This window comes from Stegostoma tigrinum, chromosome 1, assembly GCF_030684315.1.
Source record: "Stegostoma tigrinum isolate sSteTig4 chromosome 1, sSteTig4.hap1, whole genome shotgun sequence".
Classification (NCBI taxonomy): Eukaryota; Metazoa; Chordata; class Chondrichthyes; order Orectolobiformes; family Stegostomatidae; genus Stegostoma; species Stegostoma tigrinum.
In genome coordinates this window covers 164,093,546-164,107,876 of record NC_081354.1, presented here as the reverse complement: position 1 = coordinate 164,107,876, position 14,331 = coordinate 164,093,546, and the positions used below count along the sequence as shown (strand labels likewise).

General features: G+C 40.5%; 1 protein-coding gene across 3 annotated transcripts in view; it reads left to right on the top strand.

Annotated features, from left to right (window-relative positions):
- Positions 1 to 14,331, top strand: part of LOC125454020 (transforming acidic coiled-coil-containing protein 3-like) — a 60,951-nt gene that overhangs the window by 29,517 nt on the left and 17,103 nt on the right. For all 3 annotated transcript variants that reach the window (XM_059649979.1, XM_059649977.1, XM_059649978.1), the window contains 5 exons: positions 276 to 1,386; positions 3,999 to 4,053; positions 6,337 to 6,547; positions 12,441 to 12,499; positions 13,542 to 13,660. In XM_059649979.1, coding sequence (XP_059505962.1) covers positions 276 to 1,386; positions 3,999 to 4,053; positions 6,337 to 6,547; positions 12,441 to 12,499; positions 13,542 to 13,660 — 1,555 coding nt within the window. The remainder of the gene's footprint in view (positions 1 to 275; positions 1,387 to 3,998; positions 4,054 to 6,336; positions 6,548 to 12,440; positions 12,500 to 13,541; positions 13,661 to 14,331) is intronic.

Here is a 14,331-nt window from a genome sequence, read left to right as displayed (position 1 = left end):
TTTTTCGTGCACATGAGCACGCTCTGTCTGTCTGTCTCTCTAAGGCATCCTTTTTATTTTTTGCTCTGAATCCATTTTCTTGGGTTGTTTTACCATTTCCTGCACTGAACAGTTTCCTTATTTAGAAACTGCCTTTATATATTTGGGTGTTTAAGCAGAAAAAATAGATTTTGGCATATGGTTTATTTTTAAGACTTCACTTCTAGGTTTTTAATGTGAAATTTGTATGCAGTGTCATGGTGCCTGATTTTTAAGAATTTTTTTTTGTTTGCTAGTGTCAGAAGCCAAACAGACAACTGCTGATGTTGGCCTTGGCAATGAGGAGCATATTTCATCCAAAGGAACGTACACACTTGATTTTGATCAGCTTGATGTGGTGAACCCTTTTCAGGGTGTGTCAAAAGTCTTGAACTCCCCAGCACAGAAAATGGCTGGCACAGAACTGGACTGTCTGGAACAACATACTAAAATTTCAACAACTAATGATCAGATTCTACCTAAGAAAACTGAACAACTGTCAAAAGCCACTCCCAGCAACGACAATGGTAGAAATGAATTGGCAGATATTTCTTTGCAGCTGGAAAGCCAAAGCAGCAGCACAGAACAAAGTTGTGGGATGGTCATATCCCAAACCTTGTGTAAGCTTGAGGAGAATGGTCTTGAGAAGATCAGTCCCAGCATAAGTCAGATAAAAGAGCAAGTTTCACAACTTCCCTTAAAAGAGTTTCTCAATCTTGATAATGCTGACCCTATCAATCCAATCCAAGTGGGAGATCCAACTCTACCAAATACATCACTTGGGCAGAATCTGCTTTCTCTAAATAGAGTTGATATTGACCTGGAGCAACCAGTGCAGTTGGAGATTGAAGGCCAGAAGCCGCCTCCAAAAAAGTTAGAGAGATCAGATACAGCTAAAAAGGAGAGTGTTTGTAGCAAAGTTGAGAAGCCGTCTAAGGAGGCGACAAAGCTGACTGAGAAAAATGACCCTGACGATACCTTTGTCCCAAAGGTGGAGTACAATATTGAATGGGATAAATTGGACGACCCAAATTTTAATCCCTTTGGTGGAGGTTCCAAAATTGGTAATTCTCCCAGTCTGACTAAAGTGCCACTAGCTCATTCTGATTTACACCATCAAAAAAATCCAGTGGAGAATGTTGAGTTCATTGCAAAGGAAACAAATGAGGTTCTGAGGCCAAATGAAAGTTCTCCTAATTCACCTAAACTACCATTAGACAAATCTGATGGACCATCTACACTGGAGGATACAATAGAAAATGTAGAGCCTCTTACAAAAGAAATGGTGGCACTGAGGGCAATAAGCTTTGCTCAGACAATCAACAGTAATGAAGTTACTACTCTGCCACTCAAGCAATTGTCTAAAAAGTGAGTAGCTCAAAATCATTGCAGGCATTTTTAAATGTGCTTTCTTTCATTTTTCATCCCTCCCTTAGGTCTTGGGTCACCTTTTCTTCTAGGATCCAATCTAACTGACCATATGTTTCTGCTCTTTTTCAATGCATCAACTTGATGGTAAAAATGCAGTGAACTTGCACGTCAGCATTGTGTACTTGATGTACTTCATTACTTTTTAATTAGTAAGGTACCCACTTCTTCCTATCTTTCTGAAAAATGCCCACTCTTGTGTATTCCTCCTCAGCCATTTGCACTTTTCAGCCACGTCTCTGTAATGGTCATTACACTCCACAGCAACTTGAGTAAATTGAGACACTCTCTGCCAGAACATCAGCTAATTTCTTCCCCTGAGGAACATCAGTGAGCCAAATGATGTTTTATTGCTCAGTCTATACTTTAATTCCCGTGTGTTGAGTGATTACATTTTGATTTGATAAAACATTGATCTGCACCACTTGTTCTAAAACACAACAAATCTGCTTGTATCTGTAGAGAGGAAAGAGTTAACATTTTGTCTAATGACTTCCAATTATTGAACTTGATATTACTGTTTTTGGAGATGGTGTTGCTGGCTCAGCCAACATTTATTAGAACAAAGAAAATTACAGCACAGGCCCTTTGGCCCTCTAAGCCTGCACCGATCTAGATCCTCTGTCTAACCTGTCATCTATTTTCTAAGGGTCTGTGTCCATTTGGTCCCCGCCCGTCCCTGTGTCCACTTGGTACCTGTCCAAATATATTTCAAAAGATGCTAATGTGTCTGCGTCTACCACCTCCACTGGCAACACGTTCCAGGCACCCACCACCCTCTGTAAAGAACTTTCCACGCATATCTCCTTAAACTTTCCTCCTCTCACTTTGAACTCAGACCCCTAGTAATTGAGTCCCCCGCTCTTGGTTTGAGGTGGCGGGGGGAGGTGGGTGTTGGAAAGCTGTCTATACTCGTCATGATTTTGTAGACCTCAATCAGGTCCCCCCTCAATCTCTGTCTTTCGAATGAAAATAATCCTAATCTACTCAATCTCTTGATTACCCATTCCTAATTGCCCAGAGGGCATTTAAGGCAACCATATTGCTGTGGTTCTAGTGTCACATGTAGGCTAGGCCACGTAAGAATGGCAGTTTCCTTCCCTAAAGGGGTTTTTCCCCAACAATAGATAATGGGTTCATGGTTATCATTAGTTTCTTAATTTGAGATATTTATTAAATTCAAGTTGTACCATCTACTGTGCTGGGCTTTGAGCTCAGATCCCCAGACCATCACCATGGTCTTTGGATTAACAGTTGAGCAATAATACCACTAGGTCACTGTCTCCCCATATCTCTATGCTTTAGTTGTGAATTTGACAATTCAAGTGCTTCAAAGATCTTTAGAGTATTGATCCTGTAATATTATGGCTGTACAATTATTTTACATCTATTTGTATGTGCTGAAGACACTACTTGTATAGAGGCTTGGTCTCTTTGCCTGAACCTACTCTTAACTTTGTCTCTTCTGTGATTTAAGAGAGTCTGTCCCTAGACTGCATTATATTTACATACCACTGGAATTTTCCAAGTTTTTTAAAAAGGCCTTTTGATTTGGAATATGAAGGTCAGACTTGCATAACGGTGCTGGTTTATGCCATGGGCCTAGTTTACCAAATTTGGCCAATTTTTGGCTGCTCTTGGAAGTAGGTGTTGAATATCTTGATTTTTAAGACGACAGCTTTGGGTTGTGTATGTGCAAGAACAAACTTGACACAGGATCAGCAATTTAGTCATTGGGGAAAAAAATTCCTGAAGCTAGCTATCCAACAACTGTACAATCATCAGATCAGAAAAGCTCAGAAGGCACCACCTCTAACTTTTTTATCTGCCCTTGAAAAGGGATTCCAAGATACCCAGAGCCTGAGAATAAACTCTTACAATAGATCTCTTCTATTTTAATTTAATTATTTTATTTAATAAGAGTAAGGAAGATTTCAAATGAGTTGCAGAAACGATTGTATATTCCAAAATTAGAAACCCTTCCTTATTGCTGATTTACCAAACTTGAATTTAGCCTAAGCAAATGCATGGCCAGTTTAAACTATGGGGAAAGAATCCATGATCCTGATTTTTAAGATGATCACCATTTTGAGTAGCATATGGCTTTTATACATATAACTGCTCTTGCTGTCACCCCTGTCTTTCTTACTACCTGTTTACATATGTGAATGTTTTTGCCTTTTCGTAGGAGGGTGGCTCTTTTTCCTTTGGCATTTCAGGATGGTTTTTCAGCTTTTTAAGAGTCCTATTCACTGTCCCTCAGTTAAGTCATCAGAAACCGTTCTGCATCAGTGTAGATTTACAAATGGCTGTTATAGCTGTAGCCATGCTTTATGGGAGTACTTTTTAAATAGGGGGCCTTGTGTGTTCCTACTATTTGTTGCTTATGATTCATTCATGTTTTTGTAGTGTGAACTTAAAAACTATTATTTCCTTCTCCATTCTTTTCACCCTAAATGTGGAAGTTTGTCCGTTTCAAATCCCCTTTTGCATTGTCTATTTTTTTAGACTTTATGGATCTAAAATAATTGTACTGATCTTAATATTCACAGAAACACTTGTAAAGTTAAACCAATGATGGAGGTCTCAGCAATTCCTTTTCAACAGGTAGGTCTGAATTTCCAGGTATTTACTAGTCCAGTGTGACACCCAAATGCTTGAAGTTGCAATGCTTGTAAACAATCTAGTTTTGTTGATGGGGTTGACTAAATGAAGTTGGAGTTCTGTAAAACAATGTATGCTGAATAGGCAAAATGGCAGAAACAATGGACTGATTAGCTTCTTGTACTGTAACATCTGATTAAATGAAGTGTAATAAGGCTGGCATGAAGAACAGCAAGCAGATTATGTAAATACACACACTCCAATAGACTATACTGCAGAGGGATAGAGTGTGAAGCTGGATGAACACAGGCCAAGCAGCATCTCAGGAGCACAAAAGCTGACATTTCGGGCCTAGACCCTTCTTCAGAGAGGGGGATGGGGGTGAGGGTTCTGGAATAAATAGGGAGAGAGGGGGAGGCGGACTGAAGATGGAGAGAAAAGAAGATAGGTGGGGAGGGGATAGGTCAGTCCAGGGAAGACAGACAGGTCAAGGAGATGGTTTGAGGTTAGTAGGTAGGAGATGGAGGTGCGGCTTGGGGTGGGAGGAAGGGATGGGTGAGAGGAAGAAGTAGTTAGGGAGGCAGAGACAGGCTGGACTGGCTTTGGGATGCAGTGGGTGGAGGGGAAGAGCTGGGCTGGTTGTGTGGTGCAGTGGGGGGAGGGGACGAACTGGGCTGGTTTTGGGATGTGGTGGGGGAAGGGGAGATCTTGAAGCTGGTGAAGTCCACATTGATACCATTGGGCTGCAGATTTCCCAAGCGGAATATGAGTTGCTGTCCCTGCAACCTTTGGGTGGCATCATTGTGGCACTGCAGGAGGCCTATGATGGACATGTCATCTAATGAATGGGAGGGGGAGTGGAAATGGTTTGCGACTGGGAGGTGCAGTTGTTTATTGTGAACCGAGCGGAGGTGTTCTGCGAAGTGGTCCCCAAGCCTCTGCTTGGTTTCCCCAATGTAGAGGAAGCCACACCTGGTACAATGGATGCAGTATACCACATTGGCAGATGTGCAGGTGAACCTCTGCTTAATATGGAAAGTCATCTTGGGGCCTGGGATAGGGGTGAGGGAGGAGGTGTGGGGGCAAGTGTAGCATTTCCTGCGGTTGCAGAGGGATCTAGTTGTCCTTGTGCATACAAGTCAGCATGTAGATACTGCAAGTATTTAAAAGACACATGGAATTTATGCCTCATTACAAGGGAGTTGGAGAAAATGAAGGACCATTACTCCTTAACATTTGATGATATTACACTTGCTGAATTCCCACTTGTAATATCTTGAAGATGGTTGGGTGTTTCCATTAACCAGAAACTGAATTAGACTAGCCATATATGCCATCTCTACAAAACCAGGTCATAGGCTTGCAATCTTGCAGCAAGTGACAGTCTCCAAAGCCTGTCCACCATGTGCATAACATGTCAGGTGTGATGGAATAATCCTACTACCCTGGATGAGTGCAGCTCAGATGACAAGCTTGACATCACTTAGGTCACAATTTGCATGATGCAACTGTTGTTCCCTCTACTGCCTCAGCAGTGTACAATCTAGAGCATGCATTGTAGTAACGGGCTCACTTTTTAACAGTGACTTCCCACTTGTGACCTCCAGATAGACAAAGTCAGCAGATGTTTTGGAAAGCCACCACTTGCATGATCCTCCTCTAATTTTCCCCTTTGTGTGGCTCTGAACTGTAGCACTTCCATTCACTGCTGAGTCAAAATCCTGGAACTTCATAACAGTTTCAGATGTCCTTACACCCCTAAAGACTTGGGCTTTTCAAGAGGACAACAATGCAACTACAGATGAATAATAAATTTTGGTTTAGTCAACCATGTCGTCTTTTGAATCCTTTTAAATGCAATTGAGTGAAGTTCACTATGCTGACTTCAACACAAATGCTATCCCCCTCATTGGCAAACCCAATAGTAGACTGTGGTATTAACTATTTCCTATGACTTTTACCCTCGAGATAGTTATGGTTAAGATCTCTTTTAAAAGCCTTGATCAGTTTAAATAGCTTGGTTCTTGAATTTGGAAGTCACTAGTTGGACTACTGCAATGACCAGTGCCATATAACGTTTTGATTTTATTGCCATGTGTATTTTACAGTAATATGATGAAATACAGTGAAAAGCTTTTGTTGCCTCAATGGCATCCTTTTGAATAGCCTATTAAGTTGGGGATGGAAAAAGACAAGGATATAGCTTGGTGCATCAGTGCATCAGAAGCTGCATGTGGCTTCTGAAGATTTCCAACCATGACCTGACAAATTTATTCACTCTCTTAGGATTCTCTCTCTTCACCTGAAGCTGAAAATATTGATATGAGGCTGACCCCCAATTTTGAACGAATAATTGCTGATGGCAGAGTACCATCAACAATGACTGATGCAGAAATACTGGATGGTATTGACTTTGGCTTCTCTGTGCCAGGATCCTCTGCGTTTCGTAATGATATTATTGAAAGTGAAACTGAAGAATTCAGGCCTGCTGACCAAAGTAAGATTGCTACGTTGTCAGTCACGGAATAAATCAATCCTAGTTTTTTAAAAATATAGGCCTGAGTTTTGACTCCTGCTTAATTCTCCTAACTTCAATAATTGGGCATGTTAAATCTACAATCCAGCTGTTTAGTATTTACTTGTATTTTCTGCTGTTCATATCAGACTTGATTTTGAGCTTGATCAGTGGAAGGTTATTCTGACCAGAGATAGGAGCTCTGATTTTGTGCATAAAATATTGTCGTTCATTTAGAAAATGAACTTGTAAAATAAGGGAATTTGAATTCTTTGACTTCAAATCCTATCGTGCATTGTCTTAGTTTAGACTTCTAATATTGCACAGTTGATAGTTTTTTGCTTAGTCACATAATACCCGACTGCAAAGAAATAACCTTCCTTGGTTAAATATGACTTATTTTGCTTTTCAACACCATGCACGTATTTGAGATTTTTTTGCAAAAGCTGCTTTTTTAACTTAATTAGTATTAGCTTTATTATCACATACTCACCAGTACAATGACAAGTTTACAATTCACTTTTGGCACCATCTGAGGTACAAATTCTTGAGGGAAGAGAAATGAGCAAAATAAAGAAATAAAAATTTCAGCAATAATGAGTTTTGAGAAGATTGTAGCTCAGCAATAAATTCGGAAAATAAACAAGAATGAGTCTGTCAAACCCTGGTTAGACCACACTTTGAATATTGTGTTCAGTTCTGGTCACCTCATTGGAAGGATGTGGAAGCTTTAGAGAGGGTGCATAGGAGATTTATCAGGATGCTGCCTGGATTGGAGGACAGGTCTTATGAGGAAAGGTTGAGGGAGCTAGGGCTCTTTCACTGGAGTGAAGAAGGATGAGAGGTGACCTGATAGAGGTGGTCAAGACGATGAGAGGCATTGAGTGGATAGCCAGAGACTTTTTCCCAGGGCAGAAATGACTATTACGAGTGGGCATAATTTTAAGGTGATTGGAGGAAAGTATAGGGGAGACGTCAGAGATAGGCTCTTCACCCTGGTGGGTGTGTGTGGAATGCGCTGCCAGTCATGGTAGTGGAGTCTGATATTTTGGAGACGTTTAAGCAACTCATGGATAAGCACATGGGAATAGTAAAATGCATGCAGGTTAGATTGATCTTGGTAGGATAATAGGTAAACACAACATCATGGGTCGAAGGGCCTGTACTGTGCTATATTGTATGTTGTATGTATGTTCTAAACCAAACTGCATTGGGCTTCACTTTGAAGCTAGGAGTCCTGTGCTGGGAATTCAAGTCTATGCTGTTTTTCACCCTGGACATTGCTGATGCTGGCCAAGAATCAGATGGGAGGAGGTGATAAAGTATTGGGGAAGTAATAGTTAGAAATTTTGCTGAAATAACGATGTACAATAAATTTTGGAATGTGTAACGGTGTTTCTAACAAACTGAAGGTTGCAGCTGTTCTAACAGTGGCTGCGGTTGCTACCTCTTATTCAATGGAACATGTTAAACTGCACTACCTATCTGCTTATGACTCATGTGAACAGTATGGGATGTGATAACAAGGGCTATAAACTGTACTGCTTTTATGCTATACACAGAGGTCCGACAAGAGTCCACCAAGTGAGAGCTTGACTGTTACTTTTGTGTTGACTCAGGACCTCTCGATGGCCAAGCTAAAATGAAAGAAGTTAATGAAATGTGTGGGGTCTCGAAATTTGAGTCAGAGGGGTGGAAGAAATGGATGGAGTGAACAAACTCCAGCTCAGGAGTTCTACTCCTCCACCTCAGTCTACTGCTGTTCTGTTCTTTTTCCTCTCCTGCACTCAACCAACTTGTGTTTGGAAATTACTGAACTTAGTTGGTAAAGTGTTGGGAAAGGTTATAAGGGATAGGATTTATAATCATCTAGAAAAGAATAAATTGATTAGGGATAGTCAGCACGGTTTTGTGAAGGGAAGGTCGTGCCTCTCAAACCCTAGAGTTCTTTTGAGAAGGTGACCAAACAGGTAGATGATAGTAAACCGGTTGTGGTGTATATGGATTTCAGCAAGGTGTTCGATAAGGTTCCCCACAATAGGCTATTGTACAAAATGCGGAGGAATGGAATTGTGGGAGATATAGCAGTTTGGATCTGAAATTGGCTTGCTGAAAGAAGACAGGGTGGTAGTTGATGGGAAATTTTCATCCTGGAGAACAGTTACTAGTGGTGTACCACAAGAGTCGGTGTTGGGTCCACTGCTGTTTGTCATGTTTATAAATGACCTGGATGAGGGCGTAGAAGGATGGATTAGTAAATTTGCAGACAACACTAAGGTTGGTGGAGTTGTGGATAGTGACAAAGGATGCTGTAGGTTGCAGAGAGACATAGATAAGCTGCAGAGCTCTGCTGAGAGGTGGCAAATGGAGTTTAATGCAGACAAGTATGAGGTGATGCATTTTGGTAGGAGTAACCAGAAGGCAAAGTACTGGGCTAATGGTAAGATTCTTAGCAGTGTAGATGAGCAGAGAGATCTGTGTCCATGTACACAGATCCTTGAAAGTTGCCACCCAGGTTGACAGGGCTGTTAAGGCGGCATACAGTGTTTTAGCTTTTATTAATAGAGGGATGGAGTTCCGGAACCAAGAGGTTATGATGAAGCTGTACAAAACTCTGGTGCGGCTGCACTTGGAGCATTGCGTGCAGTTCTGGTCACTGCATTATAAGAAGGATGTGGAAGCTTTGGAAAGGGTGCAGAGGAGATTTACTAGGATGTTGCCTGGTATGGAGGGAAGGTCTTACGAGGAAAGGCTGAGAGACTTGATGCTGTTTTCATTCGAGAGAAGAAGGTTGAGAGGTGACTTAATTGAAACATAAAAAATAATCAGAGGGTTAGATAGGGTGGATAGGGAGAGCCTTTTTCCTAGGATGGTGATGGCAAGCATGAGGGGGCATAGCTTTAAATTGAGAGGTGAAAGATATCGGACAGATGTCAGAGGTAGTTTCTTTACTCAGAAGTAAGGGAACGGAATGCTTTGCCTGCAATGGTAGTAGATTTGCCGACTTTAGGTACATTTAAGTCCTCATGGATAAGCATTTGGATGTATGTGGAATAGTGTAGGTTAGATGGGCTTCGGATCGGTATGACAGGTTGGCACAACATAGAGAGCCAAAGGGCCTGTTCTGTGCTGTAATGTTCTATGTTCTATAGTGGTGGGGTTTTTTAATTGAACAGGGATTTTTTTAAGCAGATGAGTATACTACTTAAAGTGTGAAGCTGGATGAACACAGCAGGCCAAGCAGCATCTCGGGAGCACAAGTGCTGACGTTTCGGGCCTAGACCCTTCATCAGAGAGTCTAGGCCCGAAACGTCAGCTCTTATGCCCCTGAGATGCTGCTTGGCCTGCTGTGTTCATCCAGCCTCACACTTTATCATCTTGGATTCTCCAACATCTGCAGTTCCCATTATCTCTGCTACTTAGTGCCCACTTTGCCCAACCCGATTGGTTTCCTGGGCAAGAATAGAATGCCTAGGAGCCCATTAGGCCCTGCCCATGAGGTTTATATGGATGACTAAATTGATCCATGCATTTGCTGGAACTTCATCCAAGCATTTCTGCCTCATGACCCACTGCTTAGAAAGTGGCACAGTAGTTCAGTGGTTAGCACTGCTGCCTTATGGTATCAGGGACCCAGGTTCAATTCCACCTTTTGTGTAAACCCCACACAAGTGCCATTCTCTCTGTCAGCATGGGTTTTTTCTGCATGTTCCAGTTTCCTCCACAATGCAAAGATGTGCAAAATAGATTTGCCATGCTAAATTGCACCATAGTGTTGAGAGGCTAGGTGGGATAGCCAAGGGAAATACAGGGTTACGAGGGTAGGTCTGGGTGGGATGCTCTGAGGGTCAGTGTACAGTTGATGGGCTGAATGGCCTGTTTCCACACTAAGGATTCTGTTCTTTTCTAAGTCACTTCAAACTTCTAACAGTACTGTTATATTGTGACATGACCTCTGGGTGACTATCAAAGATTACCTGCTCCTTATGCTCTCTCATGTCTTCTAGGGAAGGCCTTGTCTTGTTGCAAGTCCTGTCTCTCTCGACTAATGTACCAGCTGCCATCAGCATTATAACAAACAAAGTACTCTGGATGATTCTTTTTCTAAAATTTAACTGGACAGGTACCGAGTGACTTCCAAGATCTGGCAGCATCTATGGTGGGGTATTTTTCAGGTCTGTGTTTCTTCTGACTAATAATGCCATTTGCATTACTTTGTAGCTAAGTGGTCATTTTCTCTTCTGACTGAAGCAATTGTTTTTTCCATGTCTGGAGCTGTATTGTCAACCTACATGAAGTCTTTATCTTTGTTCAGGTGTGAAAAATGGCATTTAGGGATTTACTGAGCCAGGCAAATCTGTAACATAAAAACAAGTCACTTGGAGAATCTTGGCAAAGCTGACAGCGTCTGTGTATGTTGGCATTTAGGTCCAGTAGGATTCTTTTGGAGTCCCATTGGACTTCAGCCTTGATGAACTGTCATCAGACTCAAACATTAACTAGATAATAAACTGTGAGGCTGGATGAACACAGCAGGCCAAGCAGCATCTCAGGAGCACAAAAGCTGACGTTTCGGGCCTAGACCCTTCATCAGAGTCTCTGATGAAGGGTCTAGGCCCGAAACGTCAGCTTTTGTGATCCTGAGATGCTGCTTGGCCTGCTGTGTTCATCCAGCCTCACATTTTATTATCTTGGAATCTCCAGCATCTGCAGTTCCCATTATCTCAAACATTAACTATATGCTTTTTCCCCAAAAATGCCTCCAGGCCTGCTGATTTTTACCAGCAATGTTTGTTTTACTTGTTTTCTGTTCTCTTGAAGAGAATTTATTAGCAGCTTTAAGGAGTTGGCTGGAAATGACAGCAACTTCATCAAAAGAGAAGCATCTTCCACTGTGTTTTCAAGCCAAACCAAATAAAGATTGATATGAGCATCTTCATTGAGTAGAAAGCACAAGTAAATACTTGTAATTCAGGTTTAACATGCCCAATTTCTAAACTGAGAATTGAGTCAAGCATCAGACCTATTAAGAAGTGGTTAAGCTGGGACCATAGGCTTTTCTTTGAATCATTTTGAAATAGGATTTTCAAGCATTTGGCTCAAAGATCTTGCCACTTTAATTGTTTCTTTTCTTGTCTCTTACTAAATAGTTAACTTTTCTCTGTGCTAGTACTATCTACCTGTGCCCAGTTTGATTTTGTTCTCGAGCAAAAATCTCCAGCTGATTATGTTGGAAATGCAGATTTTCTGACTGAGTCCAAACCTGTAATGGTTTGTTCTTTGACATGAATGTCTGCCTTTCTCAAAGGCCATCCATTTTAGTTAACCTAATATTTCAATTCAAATTTAATAATGGCTTAGATTTGCTGAAGGGTTAACTAATGCTAATTGCTACCTAGATATTCAGATCACAAAGACATTCAATGCTTTTCGAATAAGGGGTAGAGAAGAGAAATTCCCTTAGGATGAAGATACAAAGTTCGATGACATACAAAAAGGGTTCATGCACACTCTATAAACTTATTGAAAGAAAACTCCAAATTTGTAGAATATGTCCACAAAAAAAAAGTCTGCAGCTTAGGTCTTATGTTAAAGAATTGAAAGTGAATGTGTTTTGAGAAGTGAAATTTTTTTTGGATGGGAAAGACTAATAGAACTTATCTACTCAAGGAAGTGGACTTGTGGAATCATCATAAATCTTTGCAGTTTGAATCGATTGGTCCAATTATACCTGAATTGGCTATTAAATAACCTGACACCAGGTTTCTTTACTGATATGTCTGAGGTACCACACACTGAACTTGGTATCATGCTTGTTCAGAATTTGATTCAATGTGTATTTTCAACTGTTTTTGTCTTTTTTGTGTTTAAACAGTTCCAGCTTTTAATGACCCTATAGAAATTGATTACTTGGAGCAGTTTGGTCATTCTTCAGTAAGTATGGAAGCTTGTTTAGGAATGTGACCTGTTTCAATTTTCATCAATTGCAAGTGATGGCATTCACTAATTACTGACATACTTGAGTAGTAAACCAACATAATCCAATACCTCATTTCCTGTTGGGTAATTGTTAACCAAAGATTTATCTGTACTATTGCTTGCTTTAAAAATAGTTTATATGCTGTATTACTGCAGTTTAAATTTTCATTCTGACAACTGAAGTGTAACCTTTGTTCTTGTTCAGTGAGCACTTATTTACTTTTTTCCTAATGTTTGCTTCAACTATTGATGCTCTACTACGGTTAAGCCTGTTTTGATTTTTTAAATTTTGTGTTCACACATGGGAAGAGGCATGGATGTGTGTAATTACTATTATGATTGGAAGCAGAGTCATTAGTGACATTTAAGTGACTGCTGGACATGGACAGCAGTGAATTGAGGGGAATGTAGGTTAGGTTATTTTACTTTTGGATTAGGATTATTCCATGGCATAACATCGTGGCCGAAGGGCCTGTACAGTGCTGTACTTTTCTATGTTCTATTGCTTATGCTCGAGTGATAACATTGGCAAGCCTCTCTCTAATTTTTATTTAACCCTAGGCTCCCTCTATAGACAAGTTGACATAATCTTGTTATTAAGTATTGTTTTCAAGATGCTACTGATGCAAATTGCAATCTTGGAATTTTAAGATAATTTCATCTATTCTTGTTTTCTTCCTACTTACCAATCATCTGTCCTCCTTAGTACACACAAATAAGATTGTAACTGGTTTTAACTGCTCACTTTTCTGTTATTGATCCACTCTAACTCTGTAGTAGAGTTGCACACTACTCTAGAATTGCAGCATAGTCCCAATGTCCTGTTATGTTTGAGGTCTTACCTTGCCATGCACTGACAGCATTTCTTTACTTCCACCCCTTTTTTATTTAAAAGAAAGTGTTTGGCGAGTGGGCAGTTAATACTTTGTATAACTGCAAAGATCTAGTTCCAAAGAAATTTTAAATACTGAACCTAATGTTGTTTTGTTACTTTCAGTTCCATGCCTCTGCTTTAAGAAAGCAATCTCTCTACCTAAAATTTGATCCTCTTTTAAGAGAGAGTCCTGTTCGACACATTGAGACTAATCCTGGTTTGGCTAATGGAACAACTAATGGGTAAATCAATTATTTAATTTTTGTATCTTTTTGTGGACCTGATGGACACCTGAAGTTACTTAAACTGACCAATAGAATTGTACTTCTATTATGGTGTGTTCTTATGTAATAGAATTTTGAATTCAGTAGGAATTAAGTCTAAAACTTAATGGCTTTGAATTCTGTTGAATCTTTGGGTGTTTGCTAGATTTCTTTTTCAGTTTAATTTTGATCCACCGTTTCTGTAGCATGCAGTATTTCTCATCCTAATAAAATTAGCCATACAGCACAAAAACAAACCCGTTTTCTTTTTGATTCGATTCATCCATGCTGACCCAAGTTTCCTCAAACAGAACCTAGTCTCACTTGCCTGTATTTTGCCCATATGCCTCTAAACTGTTTTTCCTATTCAATTACCTAGCCAAATGTCTTTTTAAAATGTTGTCACCATACCTGCATCTACCATTTCCTCGTGTAGTCCATTCCACATTGGAAACACCCTCTGTGAAAAGGTTGCCCCTCCAAGTTCTTTTTTAAAATTTTTTCTTCCCTCCCTCCCTCCCTCCCTCCCTCCCTCTCTCCCCTTACAAAACATGCCCTCCAGTTTTGAAATCCTATGACCTAGGGAAAAGATCTTTTGATGTTGTAAACCTCAGTCACCCCTCTGCCTCTTATACAGCCAGTGGGGAAGC